Consider the following 26,459-nt stretch of genomic DNA (forward strand, 5'->3'; position numbering starts at 1 on the left):
TGCTCTTTCCCACAGATTCGCAAGTACCTTACCTGCAGACATATATACCGCCAGGTTATTTAACATGCCGAATCATTCTAAAGCGTCTATTAAAGCTTCTTCAGAGTATGCATGCGGCTTATGATATTTTCCTTTTTATACCAACTATGATCGCTGGGTTCCCTTTGCTTGAATAATGCATTTCACAGGGGAAATAAAAGGGTATGGTCAAAATACTAACTCATCAGAGCAAATAAGAGGACTGTGTGGAGGAAAACACAGTCTGATAATTTTTCATAAACATTCATAAAGATTAATCTAGGCTTCAGCGGTTTGTAATAACTTCACGTTAGACTAAAATTTCAGCCCTGGCTCAGTGGTAACAAATTTTTACGTCCGGGGTCTTCGTGAAAAGATGCCTCAGATGGTACGTTTAGGCTTCTTATCAGCTGAAAGAACAGGGAATTGTTGTCTTCGTTAATTTCTTAATATGGTGATACCCCATGAAACCAATTGACATGCAACTTCATAACGTCGAGTTCATGCAACGTGTGCCATCGCCGCAATTTTCAGCGAAAATATACTGTGTGTATGTTTTGCCTTAACATCGCATAGCTGCTGAAGTGCCGACGGCTCTATTCGGAGATTGACTTGGCACAGTAAACCCGTTGCCTTCAATATCGCTGAAAGTTCTGCTGTCGCTGGTGCTCAGAAATGAGAGAACCACACACAGTTATTTTGCCTCTTGTTTAATGCAAGGAATTATACAATGACAAGCAGACATGGCGCTCTGAATGCTTTCCCGAACAAAGTACAACGTAGTAGTATGATGTGAGGTTTTTTTTTTATGGCACAAAGAAATGCTTAAAAGATGGCCGTAGTGCTTGGTCAGTTGAGGCAGTAGCACAGTCTCGCCGTACCGATGCAGACGCCCCTGGCCTTACACGAAGTAATTTCTGTATATTTCACTGAACGACCAGGTGAACAGAGACGCAAGTTCTAAACACCAGGAGAATTTTCGGACTATTCTAGAAAACGTTAACGTGTGTTCACAGCTTAAAGAAACGTGCTCCATCTATATACCAAACATCAGAGGCGTAAAACTGGAGGGGCTCCAAAACATTCTAATAATAAAGCCTTCACAGCTAATTATTCAGTGTCGCAGGATATCATAAAAAAAGCTTCCTGATGCCAATTCGTCTGCAACCTTCATTGAAGGATATGCCATGTATATTTACAGAGGGATCACGAGGAAACTAGAAGCGACTGTTACAGTATTCATACTTCTTGTTTGCGACTTTTGCGTGCAGAACCGCTGTTACCACGGTTTTTGCACTAGCGTAAGGTCAAGACTAGGACTTTGCATACAAGGTGCACATAAATATTACTGTTTCTGAATGACACCAACGTGTCCTGGCTGCTGTTTCCAATGCTATGTAATAAAGTAATAAATAATTATAATCCACGCATCACGTAACCCCTTCGCGGCCAATGCTTTCGCGCAATATTTGCTTACCTGCACAGCCGCCACTTATGAAGTAGTAAGCGTATAATTTCATGTTTCCTTCTCCACAGAACCTGTACAGCAATACACCCTGTCTTCGCCCTTGGGGGTCCGGGTAGAACGTCTCTCGTTTGAACTTGCACTGGTCTAAATGTTGAATCCAATACGAGCAGTCATCTCTTGGTAGAAGAGCGTTATCTGTAACTGTTAACAAAAAATTTATAATAGTTGACACCATAAAGAGATTTAAATTCACTCCGTTCGAAAATATTTTCGACACCTAAATAATAGATTGTCTAGACGAATTAAGCAATGAAGTCATCCAGTCGTTTGACATTAATAAGCATTGCGTAAATAGACTTTCAAGCTTGAGGCAGCTTTTATGTGCTACAAGAAGCGCCTAGACAAATTCAAAGAAATCGTTGTCGCTTTGCCATTACTGCCTCAGATTGCTGGCAGTACTGTTTAAAACGGTGCTCCTCTGTTGTTTCCTTCATAAATTCTGGGTGTCTAAAATACCAAGGTGCCATTGAACGGCAACAAAAATTCATATATGCTGCTTTTGAAGACCCCTGTATCCCTCGCTACGCCATGTATTTCATAATGCTATTCCGTAGGTGCGAATGACGGCGCCGTTGCAAAAAAATGAATAAAATTAGCCTTCTTCGGCCGGAAAATTGTAGCAAGCTTTATTTGCCCTCATGTGTTAGTGCGTACGAATGTGCAAACTAAGCCGTGAGTGTTCTACGGTAGTTGGCGTCCCATTTCTAAATGCCGGATGCGTTCCGTCACTACTCCTCAGGCCCACTAAAGCACATAGCTATACAACGTGACTATAACAATGTCTGACGTGATAGTCAGCTGGTTCTACTGCTCGGATCTTTCCATTAGCCCCTACAGTAAGATCCTTCACAAGCCAAGACTTCAGAGAAAAGCAATTATTTCAGCACTTTGGAGCGCTCAATAGTTATATTTACAGATCTGGTTTAATGACTGTTGCCGTAGTTGAAAGATTCTAGCACATATCTGTATCGCTGATGGCACTGACGAATCGCATAGCGTGCTGTGTAGCCACATTCTGTCAATTTCTTTACTAGGAAAATATTGCTACACCGAGAAAGGTTTATCGCAGCCAAGTGAGTCATAAGCGAAATCGCGGTCCTAAAGTAGAAGCTTTCTGCTACCTGGAGGAAAGGAGATACTGCCCTCGATGCTGATAGTATTTAACAAAATTGCCGGCACATTAAGCCAATTTATCATATTGAAACACACTTGAATACCATTGGGCTAGTATCCTGAAATGGTAAACTTGAAGGCGGTCAAAGACAAACAGCGTAATCATCGCTGCTAGAAACTAAGATATAAACCTCCCAAGTACCGACAATGATACACAGCGCTTGGTACAAGTGCATAAAACGGTGCTTGCCAAACCTCGGATAAATAGAAGTTGCTTGACCACAATGTCGCCTCGCATTTAGGTAATTATTGATTGTTTATTGATTCGGTGAGATAGAAAAACGTGACTGGCAACCTTGTTAGGGAAACTAACATGTGCCTTTTATTGTGCTATGAATGTTTTGAGGAAAATGTATGTGTTTTCTGGTGACTTTATCAGATAAAAGAAAAAAGACAAGAGAGGTGCCCGTAAAAAAAAGGCAGCATATGTTAAGAAAACAAGGTGGAGTGGCCCACGTGTAACGTTGAAGGCGCTCCCTGTGCATTGGTTGCCGATGCAACTGTCCCAATGCACGATTGTACAAGACAATAGCTTAAAAGGTGTATTGTTTAACAAGTAGTTCCGCATGGCCTGCTTTTCTTTCACAATAAATTTAGTGTCATAGAATAACTTTTTGAATATATCATAATTGCATTACTGAAAGTAACTTCAAAATACGGGAGCACAAACCGTGCATAGCTTATGACTGCCAATCGAAATGAAGGGCCGCTGATTTTGAGTTTGCCGCACGACAGTTATTTTTGCATTACTGAAAACCAAAGGCAAGGACAGCAAGTTTAAAGGTTTGCGCCGTGTGAAGTGTTACACCAGCATGGAATAAACATAGCTTTTTTTCACGTGACTTATTCTCGTAACTGATTCAAGTGGGGAGATTGCGTTAAGGATGATCCGTGTCAGTGTCCTACTGAGGCCAGCGGAAACTTGTTTACGAGATCCGGACCATTACCGGACCTACGGCTTTCCCTCGTATATCTAACACACTACCTCCTTTCAAGTTATCTCGGACTGCACTCATCAGGCAATCAAGCCAGTATAAAATGAAGCTATACATATGCCGTTCCCCCGACTACAATCCGTACACCCAGGGTAGAAACTTGTGGGGTGCAGCAAAGTGAAAACGACAACAAAGACAGAAAGGCCGCGTTCACCGTGACGCGAGACGGACGTCACCACACATGCCGTGAGCTGCTTCCGAACGTCTGAAAAAAGGGCTATCAGTGAATAAACTGGCCCAGTGTTCCCGTTCTTGTGTGAGCGTTACTATGCTCCTGGCCGTCCAGCAGGATGCCGTACCTGCCTGGTAACAGTCATACCAGTGGCGATGAGCAACAAACCAGCACCTTGATGACGGCGAACACCCCTGCCATGGCGTACCAAGTTCCACAGTTCGACAATGCCAAGGACACGTGATCGTCGCACTACATCAGAGTCGACTCGTAATTCGAGAGTGAAGACATCGTCAACGAGGCTAAACAAAAGAGCGCCTGTCATCTTGGCACTGGGTTCGAAGCCTATCGACATACTGAGTTGGCGTTGTGGTCGGCGGCAGGTGAGCGAGTTAACCTACACGGAAGCGGTTACCATTCTCGCAGAATTTTACGCATCCACACTAAATGAGATAGCCGCAAGCTTCAAGTTCTTTACCCGCATACAAAGGGAAGAGGGTTCAGCTCAACAGCTTATCGTGGAGCTTCGACGCGTGGCTGATAAAGGCAACTTCGGGACCATGTTAAACCACCTGCTGCGAGACAGGGTATGGGCGGAATTCGCAGCAGTGACACGCAGAAGGCACTACTTTCTCACCCGAAACTGACGTTGCAGGAGGCAGAAAGCATCGTGCTTGTAGTATAGGCTGCACGACAGGGTGTTGAGCTTATGAAGCAGACGGAAGCGAAGGAAGAGCCTGAGCTTCACAGACTAGCGGGCGATAGACGGCGGTGACAGGCAGGAAAAACCTGCACTCAGGCGAGTGGATCGTCTAAAGGCTGTCACCTGCGTGTAAGCCGCGAGCACGGTGAGGCGACTTGTGGCTTTAAACACGTCAAATATTTCAACTGTAGGGAAAAGGGACACCTAGCTACCGTGTGTAAATCTAAAGGAAAGCGACTGCAGCAGCGCTTGGCGCTGAGCAACGGCTGAATGGAAAATGCGGAAGCCGAGCTCTCCGCGCAGTTGTATACACTAAAGCCCCAACGAACCATAGACAACGGATTCGCCAGCCCGGTACGACGCAACTTTTGCTGTGGCGGCGCCGACATCGTGATGGAAATTGACACCGGCTCACCCCTGTGCGTGGTGTCCTGGGACGTCTACTGCCAACATCGCACAAGCTGGCCCTGGCTTGAAAATCCAGCTTGAAGTTGTCATGCTACTGGGTCCGTTGCCTATATCCGGGAAGCTAATGCTCCCAGTTTCATACTGCGGCATGACTGTTACGGCGTCACTGATCGTTGTTCGCTCTCCGGACCGAGCATGTGCGGCTGTGATTTCATCCAGGCAGTGAACAACGAATGGGCTGCGGTTTTAGCGTGTACAGCGCTAAGGAGCAAGGGATAAACTTGCAAGCGATCCTCTGTGAGTACGAGGAAGTGTGTGGACCTGAACTGGATCTCTTCTAGGTTCCACCCGCTCATTTATACATGAAGGAGGATGCGGTTCCAATGCTCTTCAAAGCCAGACCACTTCCATATGGAAGCTGAGGAAAGGTTTCTAACGAACTGGACAGGCTTGTTAAATCCGGAGTACTGTCCCCGGTGGCTTACTCGGAGGGGACAACGCCGATAGTTCCGGTAATTAAGAAAGACGGAACAGTTGGATTGTGTGGCGATTACAAGCTAGCGGTAAATGCCAGCTATGTGACAGAGCAGTGCCCACTCCCGGTAATCGATGACCTTTTGGCTGCTCTGCACGAGGCTGACGTTTACAGCACATTGGAGCTTCGAGACGCCTACAACCAGTTTCCCCTGGATGCGCAGTCAAAGAAGCTGACTGTCATTAACACACATCGGGGATTATTCTGTTTTAATTGCCTGCCAGTTGATGTGTTTTCTGCCCCAGCTATCTTTGAGCGAATAATGGACAGCGTCCTCGACGGGTTGCCGGAAGTCCAGGCGTACTTCGGCGACGTTCTGGTTGCCGAGAAGGGGAATGACTGCGGAAACAACCTCAAGGCAGTTCTCCAGCGTTTTCGAGAGTACGGCGTCAAGCTAAGGAAGGAAAAGTGCACCTTCAGGATGGCCGAGGTTTCGTACCTTGGCCACAAGATCAGTACAGGAGGGCTGCACCCTCTGGAGAAGAACATGCACGCTATCATGAAGGCGCCAACACCCAAGAACGTGAGTGAACTGCTTTCCTACTTGGATTTTCTGACGCATTATAGCGTGTTTCTTCCCAATATGGCCAGTTTGCTATCCCCGCTTTGCGATTTGCTAGCGAAATGACGTCGCTGAAATTGGGGTTCTCAACAACGAGAAGCTTTTCAGAAGTCAAAAGACGCTTAATGCAATGCCAAATTGCCTACTCACCCCGATACGTCACTACCGCTGCGATTGGAGTGCGACGTGTCGCAGAACGGAATCGGAGTGGTACTGTGCCATCGCATTGGCAATCTTCACAAGTCTATAGGTTTCCGCTCTCCAAGACTTACCAAAGCGGAAAAGAATTATTCACAACTTGAGCGTGAAGCGTTGGCCGAAGTATTCGGGGTATCAACGTTTCAGGACTACCTACTGGGAAGAACATTCACCTTGATCACAGATCACAAGCTGCTGGTGAGTCTATTTCGCGAAGATTGTCCCACGCCCATCATGGCTGCCGCAAGAATTCAACGTTGGTCCTTGCTGCTGGGAGCATACCAACACAGCATGGTATGCTGGCTCAACAACCTGGCTCGCACAACCTGAATGAAGAGGCACTCAGTCGGCTTCCTCTAGAAACCAGTGAGGACACAGCTACCCGAGTACGTGTACTCACTGCAGCAGCTGGATAACACGCCCCTTCGTTCACAAGCAATGAGCCAGTTGACCGAGAAAGACCAAGTAGTTAGAAATTCCAAGTCCTACGAGCTTCATGGTTGGCCAAAGGAACGCAAAGCACCCGATCCGCGGTTGGAACCATACTTCGCATGAAAGAGTGAGCTAACCTTTTACGTAGGTCTCATTTACTGGTGTCACAGAGTTGTGGTGACATGCTACAACCCCTGCACGATACGCACCAAGGAATATCTGCAATGAAAACATTGGCCCGTACGGTCGTTTAGTGGCCCGGCATCGACGGAGCTATCGAACAAATCAGTAGGAATTCTACTACATGCATACAAGCAAACGGAATGCCACCGGCGCAAATACCAGTAAGCTGGCCACTAACGCACGAGAATTGGTCCCGTGTACGTTTGGATTATGCTGATCCAGTGAATAACACCATGACCCTAGTGGCCATAGATTCACATTTGAAATGGATCGAAGCAATTCCAGTGCGTCATGCCACAGCACAGTCTGTAGTTACATCCTTGCGTGAAATCTTCAGCAGGCTGGACATACCAAGAACCATTGTGACAGACAACGGAACCCAGTTAACGTCAGATACTTTCACGATGTTTATGACAGAAAATAACATAAAGCATTTTAGTATGGCGCCATATCACCCCCAATCAAACGGGCTTGCTGAACGCTCCGTGTGGACGCTGAAAGATGGCCTGAAGAAGGTTCGGTCAGCTGACTTGTGTGAGCGAATGGCTAAACTGTTATTTAGCTACCGTAGAACGCCCCTGGACGATGGACGATCACCGTCTGAACGCCTTTTGGGATATGAGATCCATTCTCGGTTAGACACCATCCATCCCCCGTAACCTTTCCTATCTGTCCACAGGCAGTTAAAGAAAGCAAGCTGGACCCGGGCACTCCTGTTTGGGCTTGCAACTTCGGAGAAGGAGAAAGGTGGCTGCCAGCCACAGTGAAAGAAACAAGAGGATACCGAATGATCACCGTTGAAACCGCAGAAGGTGAGCTTCAGCGTCACATTGATAAATCCCGTCCTCGATACAGTCCTGTGCCAGCACAACCATCTGAAGATCAACCGGCCGATGTGCCGACGCTGCCAAAAGAGGCTGAGCCAGCTGTGCTTCGTAGCTCGACCAGTATAAGAAAATCCGTACAGCGGTACTCACCTTAAGGAGGATGAGTGTTGCAAAGTGAAAACGACAACGAAGACAGAAAAACCGCCTTCGCCGTGGCACCATAGAGACATCACCACACGTTCCGTGATCTGTTTCAGAACGTCTGGGAAAAGGGCAGTCACTGAATAAACGAACGTAGTGTGCCCGTTTTTGTGTGAGCATTACTATGCTCCTGGCCATTCAGCCGGATGCCGTACCTGCCCGGTAGCAGTCATAACATGGGGCAAACCGTACATTCCTGTTGAACATCACCAAACGCAACAATTTAAGCTTGTGCATACAAGATGCATGCTTTACACGCTCATTGACGCAATGGAATCTTTCGAACCAAAATATCTAACCTGATGGTTTTCAAAACGCTCGACATTGGCGACCCGCAAAACCCTTGAAAGGAACGAATGTTTTATTCATTTGCAGACGCTCTTAAGACTCACGAAGACTCACGGCACACTAGTTCAAACTCTGGACAAGAATTTATGTAATGAGTACGAATGGTTAACAGTTCGTAACTTGATACAAGGGGGTTTTATTTTCATTTGGCTCTTTTAGGCACTACTATAAGCAAACATCTAATTTCTTACAAGGGCTTCACATATCATATTTCAAATACAAATATTATTGCCCTAGCCAAAAAATATATTTCTTAAGACACTTCATCGTAAAATGAACAAACAGAACTGACCACTTTGTTATGAAATGCATGTTTGCATAATTTTTAAATTGTAAATCTTTATTGGCACGACAAAAGGCCTATATAGTTGGCCTACATTGTCGAATTTCTTTCTAATACCCAAGGGTGAGTCTCAAGGATTCATTCTTGGACCTCTTTCGTCTTTAAATTTATATCAGTTACCGTTCCTATTGTCTTGCTAACAAAGCGCTATAATTACGTGCATACGGCACCGGAATGCTACCTACTGACGGTTCACTGTCTGTTGTAACAGGTAAACAACGCACACTTCAAAAATGAACGGAACTGGTGTCGTCCTAATGGCCCGTAATTGTTCTTTCTAAAACAAAAATCATCGTACACACTACAGTCACGAAGTTATTGCAATCAGCCCGTAATTACCCTTGATAAAAATTTTATTCACGCAGTTTACCAGTAATAAGTAATACTAGATTGTACACTGAAGTAGAAAAATCATATTACTTACATTCAACGAAAGTGGACGTATGGCGTAACAGTACTTCAGCACGTCATTATTTTGCCACGTCAACCTTACCTACATATGCTTCGACTTCATTCATACCCATCTTCATCTCATCAAGGGGAAACACCTATGCGACTTACCTGATGCCACTGCAACACATACAAAGCCAAGCTACTAGAATGCTTACGCTTATTACGTACTGTTGTAATGTTTCACATCTGCTCTAAGGCTTCACGATACTATCCATAGATAAATAAATGTAGTTCATTTTCACGATTGTTTTGTTCAAGTATACAAATCGGCCTTTTCATGCAATAGATCATTTCATAATCGTCTCATAATTACTAACGCAACCTGTCTTATGAGTGTGGAATCGCCTGTCATCCCGCAGTAATTATTCTTCCCATTAGTAAACATCAAAAAGGAGTGGGTAGTATGTAAAGTCAGTACTAAATACTTTGCAAATTTATGATGTGTTGGTTTGTACTGGTTGTGTACGCACGGTTGGGATTTTTCGCCCCCCCCCTTACACAATGCCCTACGGGCCTCGAAGGTACTTTACATAAATAAATAAGTATTGATTTCTAAACTGCTATTTCGTATGTGGTATTTGACTCCTACATTATAAAATGCAACGGGCTTACTCCACAGTTTTTGTTTGTAAACTTCTTTACAGGAGGTCTCCATGTGTTCTTGAGCACTGAGACCTCCTTCTTTAAGCTTATTGACACACTTTTTCCTAATTTTGAAAGAAAACATTTCACTGATTGATACTTACATGGGAATGCATATTAGGTTTTCTTCTTCATTGGCGAGGGAGTAAATCAAGAAGCAGAATATTTGAAGATGCGAAAGATGCTTATTTTTCAAGTAGTCGTATTGAATGCTGGTTTACACGCAAACGTAAGAAACTTCTATGATTCTGACGTCGACCTTTACAGGTATCCTTACTATGCATTGACATCTTACACAGAACCATTCTGAAGACTGGATTACCTGAAGGGCACATTGCCATGCACGAAGCTTCATCTTGGAAAGCATTAGGGTGGTTTGAACAGACGTAATTTCTTTCACATCTTCCTAATTGAGCGTTGAAGCTCCACTTGAGGCGGACAAGACTGCAGTTTTCCACTGTGGGCGTCTCTAGACAAGCGCTCGCTCTAGATTGGGCGCCTGTAATTGAACGCATAAAGAAAATGTGTTACAGACACTCAAGAACAGGTTTGCAACAAAGAATATCGGCGCCTTTCTTGAACTTTCCTGCGAATGTTAGAACTTACGAATTTACTCTGTAATTTTGCGTTCTTGCATTTCCTCCTGTATGGTCACAAGCTTGCTTTAAAATCCTGGCCCTCTCTCTTTCGCGCTTTTACTAACTTCAATCAAACCGTGGTACCTCCAACGCGTTGCACTTTGTTAATGTACAGGTTTGTCGAAAGTAGTGCTTTATAGCGCAACCAGAAATGTGAGAACTGACGAATGTTAGGTCTCTGCGAGCATCACTTCAGTGAGTAGGCTCTAAAGCTACCAGAATAATTTTTCGTATCGTTGTTTCTTCTCTTAGGCCTGCCAGTGTCTGTCACTTTAACTGCTGAGAGACCAAAGAGTGGCGCTGGTTGCACCTACCATGCGTCTGCGAGAATTGATTCCTACTGCAGTTCTGCCAGCTTTACGCGACACATTCTCTCTGCCACTAAGCAAGTTAGATACAGCACTGGTTCTTCTATACCTGACGCTTCTACTGCATGTTATAACAACGTTTTACCTGCAAAACTTTGACCTGTACCCTTACTTTTCTTGGCATCATTGCAGAGTGGAGAACTCTGTCACGAATGTGCGACAGCTATTGTTTTCTCATCTAACATTGGTGTAAGTCACATGGGATTACATTGATTGCAAATGTGACTTTTTATCTCCGAAAAGAGGTACCATACTCGTAAACGCGCCAAAGCAACCTTAGTAGATGTTAGCCTTAAAAGTAGATACTGGTTTGTCATGCTCCTTAAGATGGGTTTGCAGGAACGTAATAATTGATTGCATGAAGACAGTGATGCTTTCTTTACAAATATACTGCGTGAAATGGGGCTCTGGCTTCTTCTTTAAGGATGCTCGAGTGGTCCCAATGCGCAAGAATCGGTATGGTATGGTACGATAAATTTTATTTGGGTCCTGAACATCAACCGTTAGTTTGACGCAGGCGCCGCCCACGTCAGGACAGTAGGGTTTAACCTTATGCACACAATATTGTTAGAAACTGTAATAATAGCCAAAGGGGGAGGACAATTAGACAGTGAGGTAACCAATGGTAGCAATGTCAAAAATAATTTTAATATTGGGAATAGGCAGGGCGGTTGTGCGCTTACTGTTACGTGGTTGAGACTTTTTGTTAAGACCTAGGTGTGTCTTGATGATGTTGTCCTATTATTGACACGTCTTTGAAATTGCATAATTTTCTGCACTTTCATAAGAAAGGCCACAGTTTAGCCTAAAAGGCGAAGCCATGATTGACATCTTTCTGGAAACTTAAAGTGCTGTATGGCGTCCACTCAATTCACGTGTTCTTTTCAAGTGTTGTTGCAAGTTCTTTTGTCGCGTGGGTCCGCGCTTTCTCGTCTTGGTTAAAATCTCGACACCTTGAACACAACTTCCGTTGCAAGCTGACCATAATCATTCAAATCAAAATCTTCCTTAGGGTATTGTCATTCTCGTTGTCACCGCCATAAACTTCAAATTTGCTTGACACAATTTGCCTTGCGATTGTAGATTCTAATTTTGTTTAAACTTTTCGTACTTCTACCGGAGCTGTCTCATTTTATCTTTTTCTCGTTCTTGTTTCGCTTTTGTTTCTTCCTGACAAGCAATCAATGACCTATCCACAAGTCCAGCTACATCCTCAGTCACTGGGCCAGTGCGAATATATTCAAGGCACTCACCGCAGTCGGAGCTCAATCCACAATAATAAACGTCTTTTCGTGCAGGCGTCTTCAGCCCGGTCTCCTCCGATTGCGTTGGCTCGATTAACGCCACGCTTTTTCCTGCCCACACTTGTTGGAGTCATCTTATCTAACACAACTGTGGTTTCCGTTATCATACTGCTCGCTCTATATTTAGTGTAGTTATCTGACCTTCTTTCTAATGCTTCAATCCCGGCTGTGAACTTTGCTTCTTTAAGGCAGATATGAAATTTGAAAGCTCCGCTTACGTAGGCCTCACTCTCTATTTTATCCATAACAATAACTTTGTTTTCGTCTATCCCCGCTTTCCAGGACCTGTCTTAGAGATTCTAGAAGTAATAAAATATTTGTTAGCTGACGAACTGTCTGTCGCGTCTGGAAAACCAGCTTCTCACTGTTCTTCATCATCTCCTGTATCTCCAAGCCCATTGCGCTCTGCGCAGCTTGCACTCGTTGTATGTTCGGATGCTCAATCTTTTCTATTCCCTGTACGCTGAACAGCATTCGCTGGTAAACATGGCCATCCACGCGACTTCTATAATTTCCAATACGTTTGGCATGGCGATGGTTGCTCCAAGGGCAAGATCGCCAGGATGACTCAATAATCTAGCCTCGGCAACCAAAGAGTGGTTCTCGTGACGAAGGCGCCACAGATTGGGAGGTACACAGTCAGCGACTCCAAGGGTTCCGCAAACAGGACGGGGGCAGCCACACAAATTCGTCGTGCTGGTCCTGCGAGCCTTGAAATTATCCTCAAAGTCTGGTTGACAGGCATATATACCATTGGCTGCTCCAAGGGGTGGCGTCACAGGTTGCGCTTCGCATACCACCATGGCCCAGGCACGTACCCAGGGGGGGGCCCCGGGGGGGCCCGGGCCCCCCCCGAAATCAAGTGGCATACCCCCCCCCCCCTCCCCACCCACGCCACCACTCCTCACACATTCCTAAAGTGCCGCCAGATCAATGTTGATACTTGGCAGCTGTTCATCGGTCAGCATTATGCTGCCTTTTTCAGTCCTTTTAGATGGCGGTAGTTATCGGCATCTGTTGTAATGTGAAGGACAGTTTTCTCATAGATTCCGCACCCGTGCGATTAACTCTAGATGCGTTCAGTTGTCACCATCTATTCAACCGTCACGCGCATAGCTGTTGCTTTTGTTAGTTCAACCTTCTTTGTTTAGGCTGATCCTGGGACCAGGAGAGGGATGCGGCTGTTACTCAGCTGGTCTGTACTCTCATGGAACGAGTTGCGGCCGGAAGAAAACGCCCACTGCGTTTAACTTTTCCCTTTGCTTCATTATTTCCTCGAGTTACGGCTCGCCGCGACGCTGGCAGATGCCCGGAAACATATACTCGTGATATGGGTTAGATAAGGTGGGAAATGAAATAATGTGCAAGAGCGTCCATCATGAAACCCTGCAATAACCCTTAAACCCATAAGCAAGATGACTGTCGCCCGTTACCTCGTCTGTTTTTCCCTAATTGTATAGCACTTTTCGTGCAAAATTGGCAACTGGAAACAAAAAATCGCAAGGAGTTGAGAAATTAAGCGATCTACTAAGGGAGAGAGCTAAGGCAACCACTAAACTTCAAGCAAAAGCGAATAATAAAAAAAAGTTAACCGTTGTTTATGAGAATATTTATGCATCAACATCTTTTTATTTAAAAAGGAAGTAAAGAAAAGGCCGCCAGAAGTGGAAAACAATTACTTGTTTTGAATGACGCTTCCACAGTTAACGGTCGAACCGCCTCACGTAGCCACTTCTCTGCTGTGCTTATGTGGGTGTTTTTTCTAACATATCGCGGTGAGCGCAGTACGTCTAGAATCGCAGAGTCCTGTGCTCTACGCGGTTGTATGGGACTGGCGGCCGCACAGCGTTAGGCAATTCGCGGAACTGTCAAAACTTATCAACAAAGCGAAAATAACTGACATTCGAAACTATAACATGAGAAAGACTGAAGAAGCCGTAAAAAATGAACGCAGCCTGAAATCAGTAAAAGAGAAACCTGGCATAGGATAAACCATGATGTATGCACTAAAAGATAAGAAGGATAATATCATCAGCAATCTCGAAGATATAGTAAAAGCAGCGGAAAAATTCTAAGCTGACCTGTATACAGTACCCAGAGGAGTCACGATACCTCACTTAGAAACAGTAATGAACAGGATCCAGAAACTCTCCTATAACTAGCCATGAGGTCAGAAGGGCCCTGCAAGACATGAAACGATGAAGAGCAGGAGGAAAAGGCGAAATAACAGTCGATTTAATCAAAGATGGAGGAGACATAATGCTTGGAAAACTGGCGGCTCTTTATACGAAGCGTCTATTGACTGCAAGGGTCCCAGAAAACTGGAAGAATGCAGACATACTAATGCACAAAAATGGAGACGTTAAAGAATTGAGAAATTATACGACCATTAGCTTGCTCCCAGTATTATATAAAATCATTGCCAAAATAATATCCAATAGAATAAGGGCAACACTGGATTTTATCAACCAAGGGAACAGGGTGGCTTCAGGAAGAGATACTTTACAATGGATCACATCCATGTCATCAATCAGATTATCGCGAAATCTGCAGAGTACAATAAGCCTCTCTATGTGGCTTATATAGATTACGAAAATGCATTTGATTCAGTAGAGATACCAGCAGTCATAGAGGCACTACGTAATCAAGGAGTACAGAACACTTACGTAAAAAGCTTGGAAAGTATTGCTTCATGCGTGTGGTATTTGTTTGTTTGAACGATGCGCGTAGGCGCCATCACTCCAGAAAAGAGGAGGAAGAACGAACTGGGCTCGCGCTGTGAATCTAATCGGTCAGCGCTGCAACCGTTGTTGTAAATATAATCTGTAAATAGTTTCTCGTCTTACTGACTCGTCCTTCGCGGAAGAATATCTGCAGACGGTCTACAGCTACCTTAATTCTATACAAGAAAAGCAGGGGAGATACCTATAGAGAAAGAGGTCAGACAGGGAGACAATTTTTCCAAAGCTATTCACTGCGTGCTTAGAAGAATTCAAGCTATTAAACTGGGAAGGCTTAGGAATAAAGATCGACGGCAAATATCTCAGCAACCTTCGGTTTGCCGATGACATTGTTCTATTCAACGACAATGCAGACGAGTTACAACCAATGATTGGAGACCTTAACAGAGAGACTGTAAGAGTGGGGTTGAATATTAATATGCAGAAGAAGAAGATAATGATAAATAGCCGGGCAAAGGAACAAGAGATCAGGATCGCCAGTCGGCCACTAGAGACTGTGAAGGAGTACGTTCACCTAGGTCAATCAATCACAGGGAACCCTCATCATGAGAAGGAAATTCACAGAAGAATAAAAATAGGTTGGATCGCATACGGCAGACATTGCCAGCTCCTGACTGGAAACTTACCATTATTATTGAAAAGTAAGGTGTGCAATCAGTGCATTTTGCCAGTGCTGACATATGGGGCAGAGACTTGAGAGCAAGTTAAGGACAGCGCAAGGAGCGATCGAACGAAGATTGCTAGGCACAACGTTAAGAGAGAGAAAGATAGCGCTTTGGATCAGAGAGCGAACGGGTATAGACGATATTCAAATTGAAATCAAGAGGAGAAAATGTCGCTGGGCAGGTCATGTAATGCGCCGGTTAGATAACCGTTGGACAATTAGGGTTACAGAATGGGTTCCAAGAGAAGGGAAACGCAATCGAGCACGACAAAACACTAGGTCGAGCGATGAAATTAGGAAATTCGCGGGTGCTAGTTGGAATCAGTTGGCGCAGGACAGGGGTAAATGGAGATCGCAGGGAGAGGCCTTCGTCCTTCAGTGCACATAAAACAGGCTGATGATGATGATGATGATGATGATGATGATGGAGGTGGTGGGCCCCCCCCGAAAAAAAATCCTGGGTACGTGCCTGCCATGACCATTCCAACTTTGCGAACATCGGGCCGTCGTGCTGAGCGGGAAGGTCCTAATGGAGCGGAAGGCAATGTAGAGGACTCCGGCCTCGCGTACGTATAGGCAACGCCTGCAACCGCGTCCATCATTGGCTTGGCAGTCTCGATCTCAGTCTTCGACTCAGTCGCAGCCTCTGATTTGACGGCGCCAAATCTAAATAACCGATACGGCGCTATGCCTACATCAATCTTGCTCGTTTAGTGGAACCCCACTCTGAATAATGGTGATATAATGGGCGCGGGAAGCATATACCTTCAGATATTATTTGCAGCAACACGTGTCACAGTCTGGTAAATCCACAAGTTGGATGTGAAGCAACTACAGGATATAAACTTTCACAACCTCCATATAAAAGCTTTGTTTCTTCTGCGTCTAGAACACGTTATAAAGACTAGTATTGCCTCTCGCACACATGAAAAAGTTCATTCGGCGATGCCACTTAGCTTGCGGAAAATATACTACTCTCACATATGTAGACTCCGCACGTACGTTAGAGCAAGGAAACTGCCAAAACAGTATAACAGGCGCAATGCGTCTAAAGATGTTTGGATTTGCTTATGTGAAATAGAATTATATGTCCTAAGATGTGTCGTACTTACTTGCCGAGTACCACTGAAGAATGATGTGGGCGACCAGATATGCTTTAATTATATGTGCTCTACACATTGCAGTAGCACTGGCAGCGTTCTTTACTATACTGACATGCACCGAACAGTAAGCGATTAAGTTACAGTAAGGCGTCTTCGGTGAATATATAGCATATAGAATGACTGCAAGAACAATATGTATACGAAATTTTGCGTCGTCATTCTGTGCGGTTGACCACGTGCCTTGGTAGACAGTCACACTGTAATCTGCAGTAGCAGCCATTGTCATGTCCTACCTTAACGCAACGCACATTGTGCTAAATCAGTAATATGTACGGCGGTTTAAGCTTCTCAGTATAATTTTTCAAAATAGTGGGCTTCTCCAGAAGGCTGAAGCAGAATGATAAATTATAAAGTAAAAATTACGTACTTTACCTCTGTGCCCTTGAGTAGTTAAAAGACGACAACCGCAATTGGTCTGACTGCGTCATAAAGATGCTACAATGACAAATTAGAATGTAGTGAGAACTTTCTGCGTGCTTTCTTGGTGTCAGCTCATGGTTTGACGTCAGCGTTAGCTGTAGTTAAGAAAGCCATGAAAAAACACTTAAATAAATAACCTGAAAGTATATTCACACTTACAGTGTTCTCACAAAATGGCCACTGACGCTTCCAAGTAGTCACTGAACTGCTTTGTGGCGCCATCGCTCAATGCCTCAGCGCATGGCAACAAAGCAAACCTAGGAACAATTTGGAAGCAATACGAACGCAGTGGTTTTTTTAGAGTGTAGCTTTTATGCGGTCGTTCCTGTGTTCAACGTCGGCGTCCCTATAGGTAACCGAGCGAACGCGGAGCGCAGCGAGTGCTGAAGGACGGAGACACCTCAGAGAGTGAGCGGGATAGTGGAAGAGGAGGAGGGTGCAGCGATAACACTACGAGGAAAATGGAGGAAAAGAATATGGCAAAAGAGTGAGGACAAAAGCTGGGGGGGGGGGGGGGCGCTTGAGACATGCTCAATGAATGCGATCACGCATGCGGCGACCACGTCCACCGATGCCACATATGGAAACTAAGTGCTGGTGTAGGCTTGGGACCTACTGCGCATGCGCTACTTCTTCTGCGTGGCCGCCGCTAGAGAATGCGCTCCATGCGATCCACGTGTTCCCGTGTTCACGCTTTCTTTCTAAACAAGAACGACGCAACCGGTGGAATTGGTTCGTCTGGCACTGCTGCTGAACGAGTGGCCCGAGCTGAGGCTCAGCGCCACCGCCGAGAGGACCCTGTCGTTCAGAAACAAATTCTTTGCCACAATATATCGCGATTTCAAAACACATATGCAGCTTCTAAAAAAATTCACGTTAGGTAGTTTGTAATCGTCAGTGATTTTTTTACTTCGAATTCTTTCTATAAACATTTTCAAATTTGCTTTAAAGGACTCGCTGCCCTTTCACGCTGTCAAGAAGGATGACCAGCAAAAATGTATATGTGGGCCCTGTAATTGCGAATTGCACCTCCTTCGTGGGTCGGCCCGGTATAACACCCTCTTGGGTATCAATCTGCCCACGTATGTGGAGTGCTTAATGCCTGCGTCACCACCACCGCGGGCCGGCCCGTCATTGCACTACCTGCGGAATTCTGGGTCAACACAGGGACACGATCCTGGGGCAACTAACCCTTAACAGCTTCGCTGTAAAAATCCATTGCCATTGCAATCTGTGAAGGTGCATAACCAGAGAAGCTGTGTATGCGGGTTCCTTAATGGCGAACTGTCCAGTGACATGATTCAAACGCGGTTGCCACATAAATGGAAGGCAAGGCGCGACTAGTCGCTCCCCTACGATGCTGAGCGTCGGAAGATGATGAGGCACCGAGGTATACACATACCCATGTACTGTTGCTAAACACGGCACGACACCTTTTACTAACGAATCCCGGCACATACAACAGACACTCACCTCGGCGCACTCCGAGGGCACACTTCACTGCAGCCAAGGCGATCGTGCGTTGGTCGACGTCCTGCAGTGCAGTGATTGCTGTGAGGTCACTAGCAAACAACAGCGGTCACACACAACACAGCCCACACAAAAGTGCTTCCCTTCAAGGTCTCTCGGAAAGCTGACAATTTCTCCAGTGAAACGTTCGAAGTTAGTGGGATTGGGGACACATGGACGGTTCCAATTTCTTTCCGCCTCGTGGTTCTGATGGGCAGCACGTTTACACGGCCGCCACCCCGGGAGAGCGGAAGGAAAGGAGATACGGAAGTAATTGAAACGCCGACAAAGGGAAGGTGGTGCGAACATAGACATGACCAACTCGGTTAAAAGTGTAGTGTCTGTTCTTATCAGCTTATCTGATACAGCTTGTATTTGGACCTGACATAAAAAACTTATGTTTGCAAGTTAGCGGAATGCCTAAAGCTTGCCTTACCTCCGTCGCGGGTCACACTGGTATTGCACTGTCTTCGGCATCAGCCCACGTATGGGGAGAAGTTCTCGATCTATACGTGTCTTGTTCATGCACACATTTTTAGTCAAAACCTAGCCACATACAGCTTCGCTGCAATAACACAAAGAGAAGTCCATAGCTATTAGACAACAGAGATGGATATGCTTGCTAAGACATTCACCCAGCAAGAACCGCAAGGAGCATGCGTATGGAAGAAGTGCTGGCTTTCAAAGCGGACGGAAACATTAAATTGTTCGGCATTCAAGACAAGGTAGAGACGTTTCAAGTTTAGGTCAGGAAAGGCAGGCGAGAGATAGATGGATCTCTAGTCGTTATAGGTATAGACAATTGCAGAATCAAGCGATAAAATGTTTATTAGAAAACAAAATATCAAGGACCAATGGCGTAGTGGCTAGAGCGCAATAATCGTATTAAAATCAGATAAGATCAAGCATGGTATGTGACTGTTTTTTTTAGCGCTCGTCCTGTCTGCTCCTTTCTGTGTCCGTGTTTCACTTCGCGCTAGAAGCCAAAATCATCTTATCGTACCAACACGCCCAACTGTCTATCCTTTTGCATGTGACTGTTTCTCGCGCAGTAGTTTCAAAGGGGATGCCTGTAAACATCATCGGCATAATCCTTAACATCACAGGCGCCATTCGAGGTGCCGCACGTTCTCTATGGGTGATTTAATAGATCAGCATGGGAGAAGATACTTGTGCTGTGCACCATTATTGATGTTTTATTCGCTGCTTCTGGAAGCAGTAGTGGCAGTGTTATGTTGTCGTAAAGCATTCTACTGTCTTGTTAAGTTTAGAAAAAGGCCTTCCACAAATCAATTTTAAGGCATTTCTTAAGGTAATCTAAGGAGTGCATACGCTTCTGGCTGAGCAATAAAGTATTCTTAATTCGGAAACAAATTGTGCTTATATGTTTACACGAATTCTGCCAATAGATTATAAAGCTTGTAATGGTATGAGCCTGAATGAATGTATGCCATCATTTCAAGAAGCCGCGCTGGTCTGTTGGAAAAAAGTCGTTTTGTCACCATGTGATTACATTGTCACGTGCTTTCAAATTTCGATTGGGTTATTGAGCTTTATTGGAACTTGCGTGCCATGCGAGCAAAGGTTGTACAAAATGTTGTTTTGCACGTGAATGTTCACAAGTTTGTACTCTCATAGTGCGAAATCCTAAACAGTCTAGGTCAGTCACATCAAAACTTGTATCCGGCAACTTCAATGACTTGTCAATGCATGTTGCGATATTCCATTAGCACAATGAGTTTGGGATTAGATTTCCAGCGAGTAACATTTTATTCTTTTGCTGATACTTGTGGTACATAGCGTTTACTATGTAAAGCAGAACATGGTTATAGACCTTGATGTCCTCTTGCTTCACTTTATTAAAATTACACTTGGAGGGAAGTAAAGGATTCTTATAATATTCTTAAGTTCTAAATTTATTTCTTGCTCACCATGTTCGCAGTACGATTTCTGTAAATAGAGAAAATAGAAGAAGCTCTGGAATTAAACCATCCAACTTCATGAAGATACGCGTCGTTTTTGGAAAGCAAAGTAACATTTCAAGCAAGTATTCTTATGCTAAGGCGAATGCGTCTATTTGTATTTATTCTACGTTAACGTAAACAGTCGGTGACAATGTACTCCGTTATATTCACTGATTATATAGTTATGTAAGGTAAAAAAAGCAAATATTGTCCAGGCTTAAGGTAAGAAACACATTGTTGTTGAAAAGAGTTGAAATCTTTTACAATTTCCACTTTATTACTATTTCATGTTACAAAACTTACAATACATTCAAAGTACAGTTTGAATAGCTAATTTCACTTATTGTGTTACAATTGTAGGTGCATAATCATGTAAGAAAAGGGAAAATAAATCTCAAAATAGAATATAAAGCGTGGTTAATTTCCTCATAGACAGGTTAATGGAGATTGCAGTGAATCAACTTTATCAAAAAGGTTAGCAATCATGCATTTATAGTAAAGAGCACGGCAAATCTCAATACAGCTAAATTTGAAACACAATTAGAGTGTCAGCTATATTGAGTCAATATCAGAATTATCGGTTATTAGGTTCAACAAACAATTACAAACGTCGCACTTTCGAAATAGGAAATAGGGGTGCGAGCAATAGTGATGCCCTGAATTGTTAAAGAAAGATTTTGTGACTTTGCTTTGTTTAAACATAGGGCTCGAAGTGCAATATATCGCTGCCTGTATTAAGAAAACCACTGACGACACCTTTCACAGGTGCTCTTCTTTTTCTTTGGTGTATATTGTAAATAAAGAAATCAAGATGAAACAAGTTTTACCAGGAACATGCTTCCATCCTTCGTGAATAGATCAAATTACGGGAAACGTCAAGTGCACACCGCCGCAACGTCCTTTAAAAGGGCCACTTCATGGTGGCGGTTTATGTGCTCTAATCAGGACTTAATGACTAGCCATTCTCACAGAATCGCAAGTGCCTTACATGCACGCATCCAAAATCAAGGGGCTGGCAGATGGAATAGCACACTGTGGTATAAATGTTATAAACAGGAATAAGGTGCCGCAGAAAGGCTGGTCAACGTTTAGATAGGAGGGCCTATCTTCATCAAAGGCGGCCTCGTCATCCTCGGCATGTTAGTTTTAAAGGGTTAGTGCAATGACGTCACGTGCGGTTGTCGGTGGCGGCTGGTTGTAAAGGGAGAGACTTCAAAGAAAATGAGCGCTGTTGCCTGACATCTGTGAGCGTGGTTCCCAAGACGAGGGGACAAGAGCGGGAGAGTGGAAAGGCGGGCAGAAAAGGAAAGAAAGAAAAGAGAAAAAGAGGGGTGGGGACACCAAGAGGGAAAAAAACAAAGAACAAGAAAAGAAAAAGAGGGGATGGGAGGGTGTTGGGGAAGCGAGAGGCTAGGGAGAATTCAGGGGTGTCGTTGGCGGCATGTTTTGTGGCTTCAGAAGAGCCGGTCAGGCGGTCGGTGCGCGAGTAACAAAAAAGACCCAAAAAGACATCAGTTGAAGGACTGACTTTAGTAGCGTAGCAGCAATGCATCGAGCAATTTCGAAGGAGTTAAGATGGTGACAATGTGTCTGGGCTGAAATGCATGAGGTAACTGGAAGGCAGTGGCATGGTCTTTCAAGGGACGTTAGCCCCAGTAGCTCAACGTAGGTGTCGTTACGGTGGTATACAGAGATAGCGATACCCTGTGTGGCTGAGGCGCCGAAAAAGGTGTAACGGCGCCTGGGATTTTGGAATGTGTTGGTGAGGGTGTTCCAAACCCCCCCCCCCCCCCTATATAACAAAACAGACAAAAAAAGGAGGGAGAGGAACCAAAACTGGAATAACAAATAGGAGGGTGACGTGCGCAGAAGTGGGTGGAGGCCGGTGTACATGGCAAAAGGGAGTCGTACAGTTGATATAAACGTAAAAACATGACAGAGTATATTCAACTGAGTAGTAGGCAAGAAAAAGTTTTCGAAATAGAGGAATAGGTGAGGTTAAGAATTAAGCTTAGCTGCTGGCATAACGTGTTTTGTGCCTTGGTTGATGATATGACATTTTCAGATTTAACTTACCGCTTTGAAAGATTCTTAGTTGCCACGTGCCAAATTAATTCTCGTTGGGTGAAGGCGAATAAACTTGTGTATGAGGTATGATTCCGTATATTTCCTTCCGCCAGGTAAACGGAAATTTGTCGGTAATACATAGAGCCTTGCTTTGTCGAATATGTGACAATGTTCATTAAAGTGGCTGGCTACTGTTTTAGGTAAATTGTATTTTGTATCCGCGCGGTAGCCGTTGAGTCCTGTATGAATTTGTTGTCCAGTCTCACCTATGTATTGTTTGATACAATGTGCCGCTTGAAGCAAACAATACATAGGTGAGAATGGACAACAAATGTTGTCCAGCAGCAAACTGTTGCTAATGAGGTGTTTCAGTTTTCTTTTCCCCATATTAAAGTGACGTTGATGAAAACACGGGACTTTATTCAGAAGCGCTTTCACTTGCGCGCGCTTTGCCTCCATACAATTCCCTTCATTGCCACAGAAAGTTGTCCGCGAGTATAGAGGGAACTCTGGTGCTGCAGTCATTGGCCCATCATTGGAATGATGAAAAGTACATGGATTTGTCTGGTCATCAATCTTGTGGATAGAGACGTTCTTGCGGCTTACTGTAATGCGCTTTATATGCCTTCATATCCGTAAATATCAGAGCAATCTATACCATTCGATGTGTAGAAGATGCTGGAAACACGCACAACCACTACTAATTGCAACGGTTGAGTATGTCGAGGTCGCCAAATTGAAACGCATTGAAACGTGCCAAGCGTCTCAACAAATGGTATGTCCGCGATAAACTCTTAAAAGCGTTTCGCTTCGCTTGTAGATGCATGCATTCGTGGCGTAATGGTTTCAATTACAATGTCACGAAGCCGTTTCATGCCAGAAGGCGGAAATTTAGGCCTACCCATGTACTTCCCATAATTTCCATGCTGGGTCAACCGCTCCCATTGCAGCTCCCACCTGCACTAAGCCAGAGTTCCCTTTAGTAATCTTTGTATGAATTTCTATGGCGCTTAAGCACGCACGTTTATTATTCTTATTTACTTATAAAAAAAGGTGTGCCATATTCTCCCTTGTAATCACGTCTTGATATATTTATTATTATTATTATTATTATTATTATTATTTTTATTATTGAAAATTAAAAAGATTATTTGCCAGATTAGACTGCACTGGAATAAATAGCGAAGACAGCTTTGTGTCGTTGAAAAACAGTAATCTTTCGCAAGTAGCTTGTAAAAAAGGTATTTCAACTAATAATAAATATAACATTAGTTGCCTTAGCTTTCCTACAAGATTCTCGTAAATATTACCGTTTCTGATAACACCAGGATCTCCGGGCGGTTGTTTGCAATGTTATGTATTTACGAAATAAATAATTATAAAGCACGCGTCGCGTAATGGTTTCGCTGCTGATGTTTTCACGTAATATTTGCTTACCTACACAATGACCAGTTCTGAAGTAGTAAGCATATAGTTTCGTGTTTCTTTCTCCACAGAACCTGTATAGTAATGTGGGCTGTCTTCGCCCTCGACGGTCAGGGTAGGACGTCTCTCGTTTGAACTTGCACTGGTCTAAATGTGTAATCCAATACGAGCAGTCATCTCTTGGTAGAGGTGTGTGATCTGTAACTGTTAACAAAAAATGTATGTTAGTTGACACCAGGAAGAGACTTGAATTCACTTGGTTCGAAATTATTATCGACAACTAAATACCAGCTTGTCTACAGAAATCAAACTAGGAAGTTACTCAGTCGTTTGACACTGATGAGCATTGCGTAAATATACATTGATGGTCCACGCACCCTTTATGTTGGGCAAAAAGCGCCCAGACATATTTTAGAAGTGCATTCGCAGTTTGCCATACGTGCATCAAATGGGTGTCATCATTTTTAGGAACAGTGCTCTTCTATGTTTCCTTTTTAAATGCTTATTTTGTAAAATAACAAGGTACAGGTGAACGGCAACACAAATGTCGCATGCAGTCAAGACTGCAGGCGCTATGCTTCTTTTGAAGACGCGTGTATCCGTCGCTACGCCGTGCTTTTTCTTCGTGCTATTCCGTGGGGGCGTATGCCTGCGGCATGGCCAAAGGCCTAACAAAATTGGCCCTCTTCGTTCTGCAAATTACAGCTGGCTTACTTTGCCCCTGTGGTCTGGTGCGTGCGAGTTAAAAAACTAAGCCGTGGGTGTTCTACGGTGGTTGGCATCACCTTTCTGAACGCTGGGTGTGCTCCATTACTACTTATGAGGTCAACTATAGCACATGGCTATACAACGTGACCATCACCATGTCTCCGATCAGCTGATTCTATTGCTTAGGTCAATGAACAGGGTTATGACATTGTATTCATCGTGAGCAGTAAATCGCAGCGGTTTCTCGCACTTCTCACGTGGTTCTGGAGGTGGCATAGCAAACAACTTTTCGAAATTTGGCGTCATTTATTTTACATGAATTGAACTGAAGTTCGCTTCTGGTCTTCAGCTTACAGTAAAGCAAGTTTAAAGAGCACCTGGATGCCTACGTCAATGCTAGTTTGGATTCCTAATAAATTCTGAGAGGAAGCAATAAAAAGTGGAGGAAGCAATGATGCACGCATTCAAGTTTATACAGGTAGGTTAGTGTCATAGGATGTGAAAGAGACATTACAAAAAGGGATGCGACGCAAGAAGTATAGCAATCGTAACAATACTTTTGAGCATTGAGAGATAACATGAAAATGCAACAAAAAGCAAGCGGTCAATGCAATTTTCAATTGCCAAAAAGAGATCACGAAATGCAAGGTAAGGTATGTCTGAAGATGTGTGGCATGGTCGGTGGGTGTAACGCTTTACTGAACATCGTTCAGAACTTTGCTTACCACACAGACAGCAGACCGTAGACAGAGTACATGATGAGAGGCGGGACATATTTATGCCCCGCCTCTACAGGGCGACATGGACCCCAAGTTCCATCAGGGCCGTCGGTAGGCCCGTAGTGAAGCCATTTGGGGACGCTACGGCTCGCAAGGTGGAGTGGTCTACACAGATGCAGCGAGACATCCTCGCGGCGACCTCATGACCGCGGTGGCAGCGGATCACAACGGAGAATTGATAGAACAGGCAACAATCACGGCTGGCCGAGTGGTGGAAGCGGAAGAAACCGCGATTGCCACGGCCATGTATGCGGAAGCGAATACCGTCATCGGCGATAGCAAGCTGCCATCGGCAATTTCGTCCGCGGTAGAATTTCCAAACAGGCATACCATGTCCTCACGCGGCGTCCCCTAAGTGGCCTGAAAACCCTCGTGTGGACCCCGCTCACGCAGCTGTGCCTGGCAACGCGTCGGCTCACAGTTTGGCTCGAGATCTCGCGCGCCGAGCCTCGTCCGCGAAGGCGGACAGCGTGAACGAGGAGGAGAGACACGAGGAATGCTGCGAAGCTTATCACAAAATAGCCCATAGGCATCGCTTGAGGCGTCGCGCGCTCCCACCACCGGCCAAGCAAATCGATAAAACGCAAGCGATCGTGTTCAGGCGACTCCAGACAAACACATACCCACACCCAAAGTACATTAAAAAAATCACAGGGGGCAAGGAAAGCGGCCTGTGTAAGCTCTGTTCACGAACAGGGACACTCACACACATAATGTGGGAATGCACCTCGCTCCCGTTTTCTCATCCCCCCATCAGCAGCGAAACTGACTGGACAGCCTGGCTCAGTTCCGGGGACGTCGACCGACAGCTTGAACTGGTGCACTGGGCGGAGAAGGCCAAGCAGGCCCAGGGCCTTACTTGAGCCCGATCCCTCAGCCACCTCCCCCTTTTCCCTTCCCGTTTTCAATAAAGTTTACGACCACCACCACAAGCATCAGCTGGTGAAGAAGACGAAGAAGGTATATGGCACTAAAAGATAAACAGCAT

At 44.7% G+C, this 26,459-nt stretch overlaps 1 protein-coding gene and 1 pseudogene across 3 annotated transcripts in view; one reads left to right on the top strand and one right to left on the bottom strand.

The window, feature by feature from the left end:
* LOC126543140 (papilin-like) overlaps window positions 1–26,459 on the bottom strand; it is a 66,311-nt gene that overhangs the window by 28,133 nt on the left and 11,719 nt on the right. For 2 of the 3 annotated variants that reach the window (XM_055062265.2, XM_055062264.2), the window contains exons 3-5: window positions 23,997–24,188; window positions 10,044–10,220; window positions 1,496–1,687 (exon numbers count right to left, since the gene is read on the bottom strand). In XM_055062265.2, the coding sequence (XP_054918240.2) occupies window positions 1,496–1,687; window positions 10,044–10,220; window positions 23,997–24,188 (561 nt within the window). Of the gene's footprint in view, window positions 1–1,495; window positions 1,688–10,043; window positions 10,221–20,274; window positions 20,479–23,996; window positions 24,189–26,459 lie in introns of those variants that run through there. The other variant, XR_007601944.3, reaches the window with a different exon arrangement.
* Window positions 18,842–19,018, top strand: LOC126546420 (U2 spliceosomal RNA; annotated as a pseudogene).

This window comes from Dermacentor andersoni, chromosome 10, assembly GCF_023375885.2.
Source record: "Dermacentor andersoni chromosome 10, qqDerAnde1_hic_scaffold, whole genome shotgun sequence".
In the NCBI taxonomy this organism is placed as follows: domain Eukaryota; kingdom Metazoa; phylum Arthropoda; class Arachnida; order Ixodida; family Ixodidae; genus Dermacentor; species Dermacentor andersoni.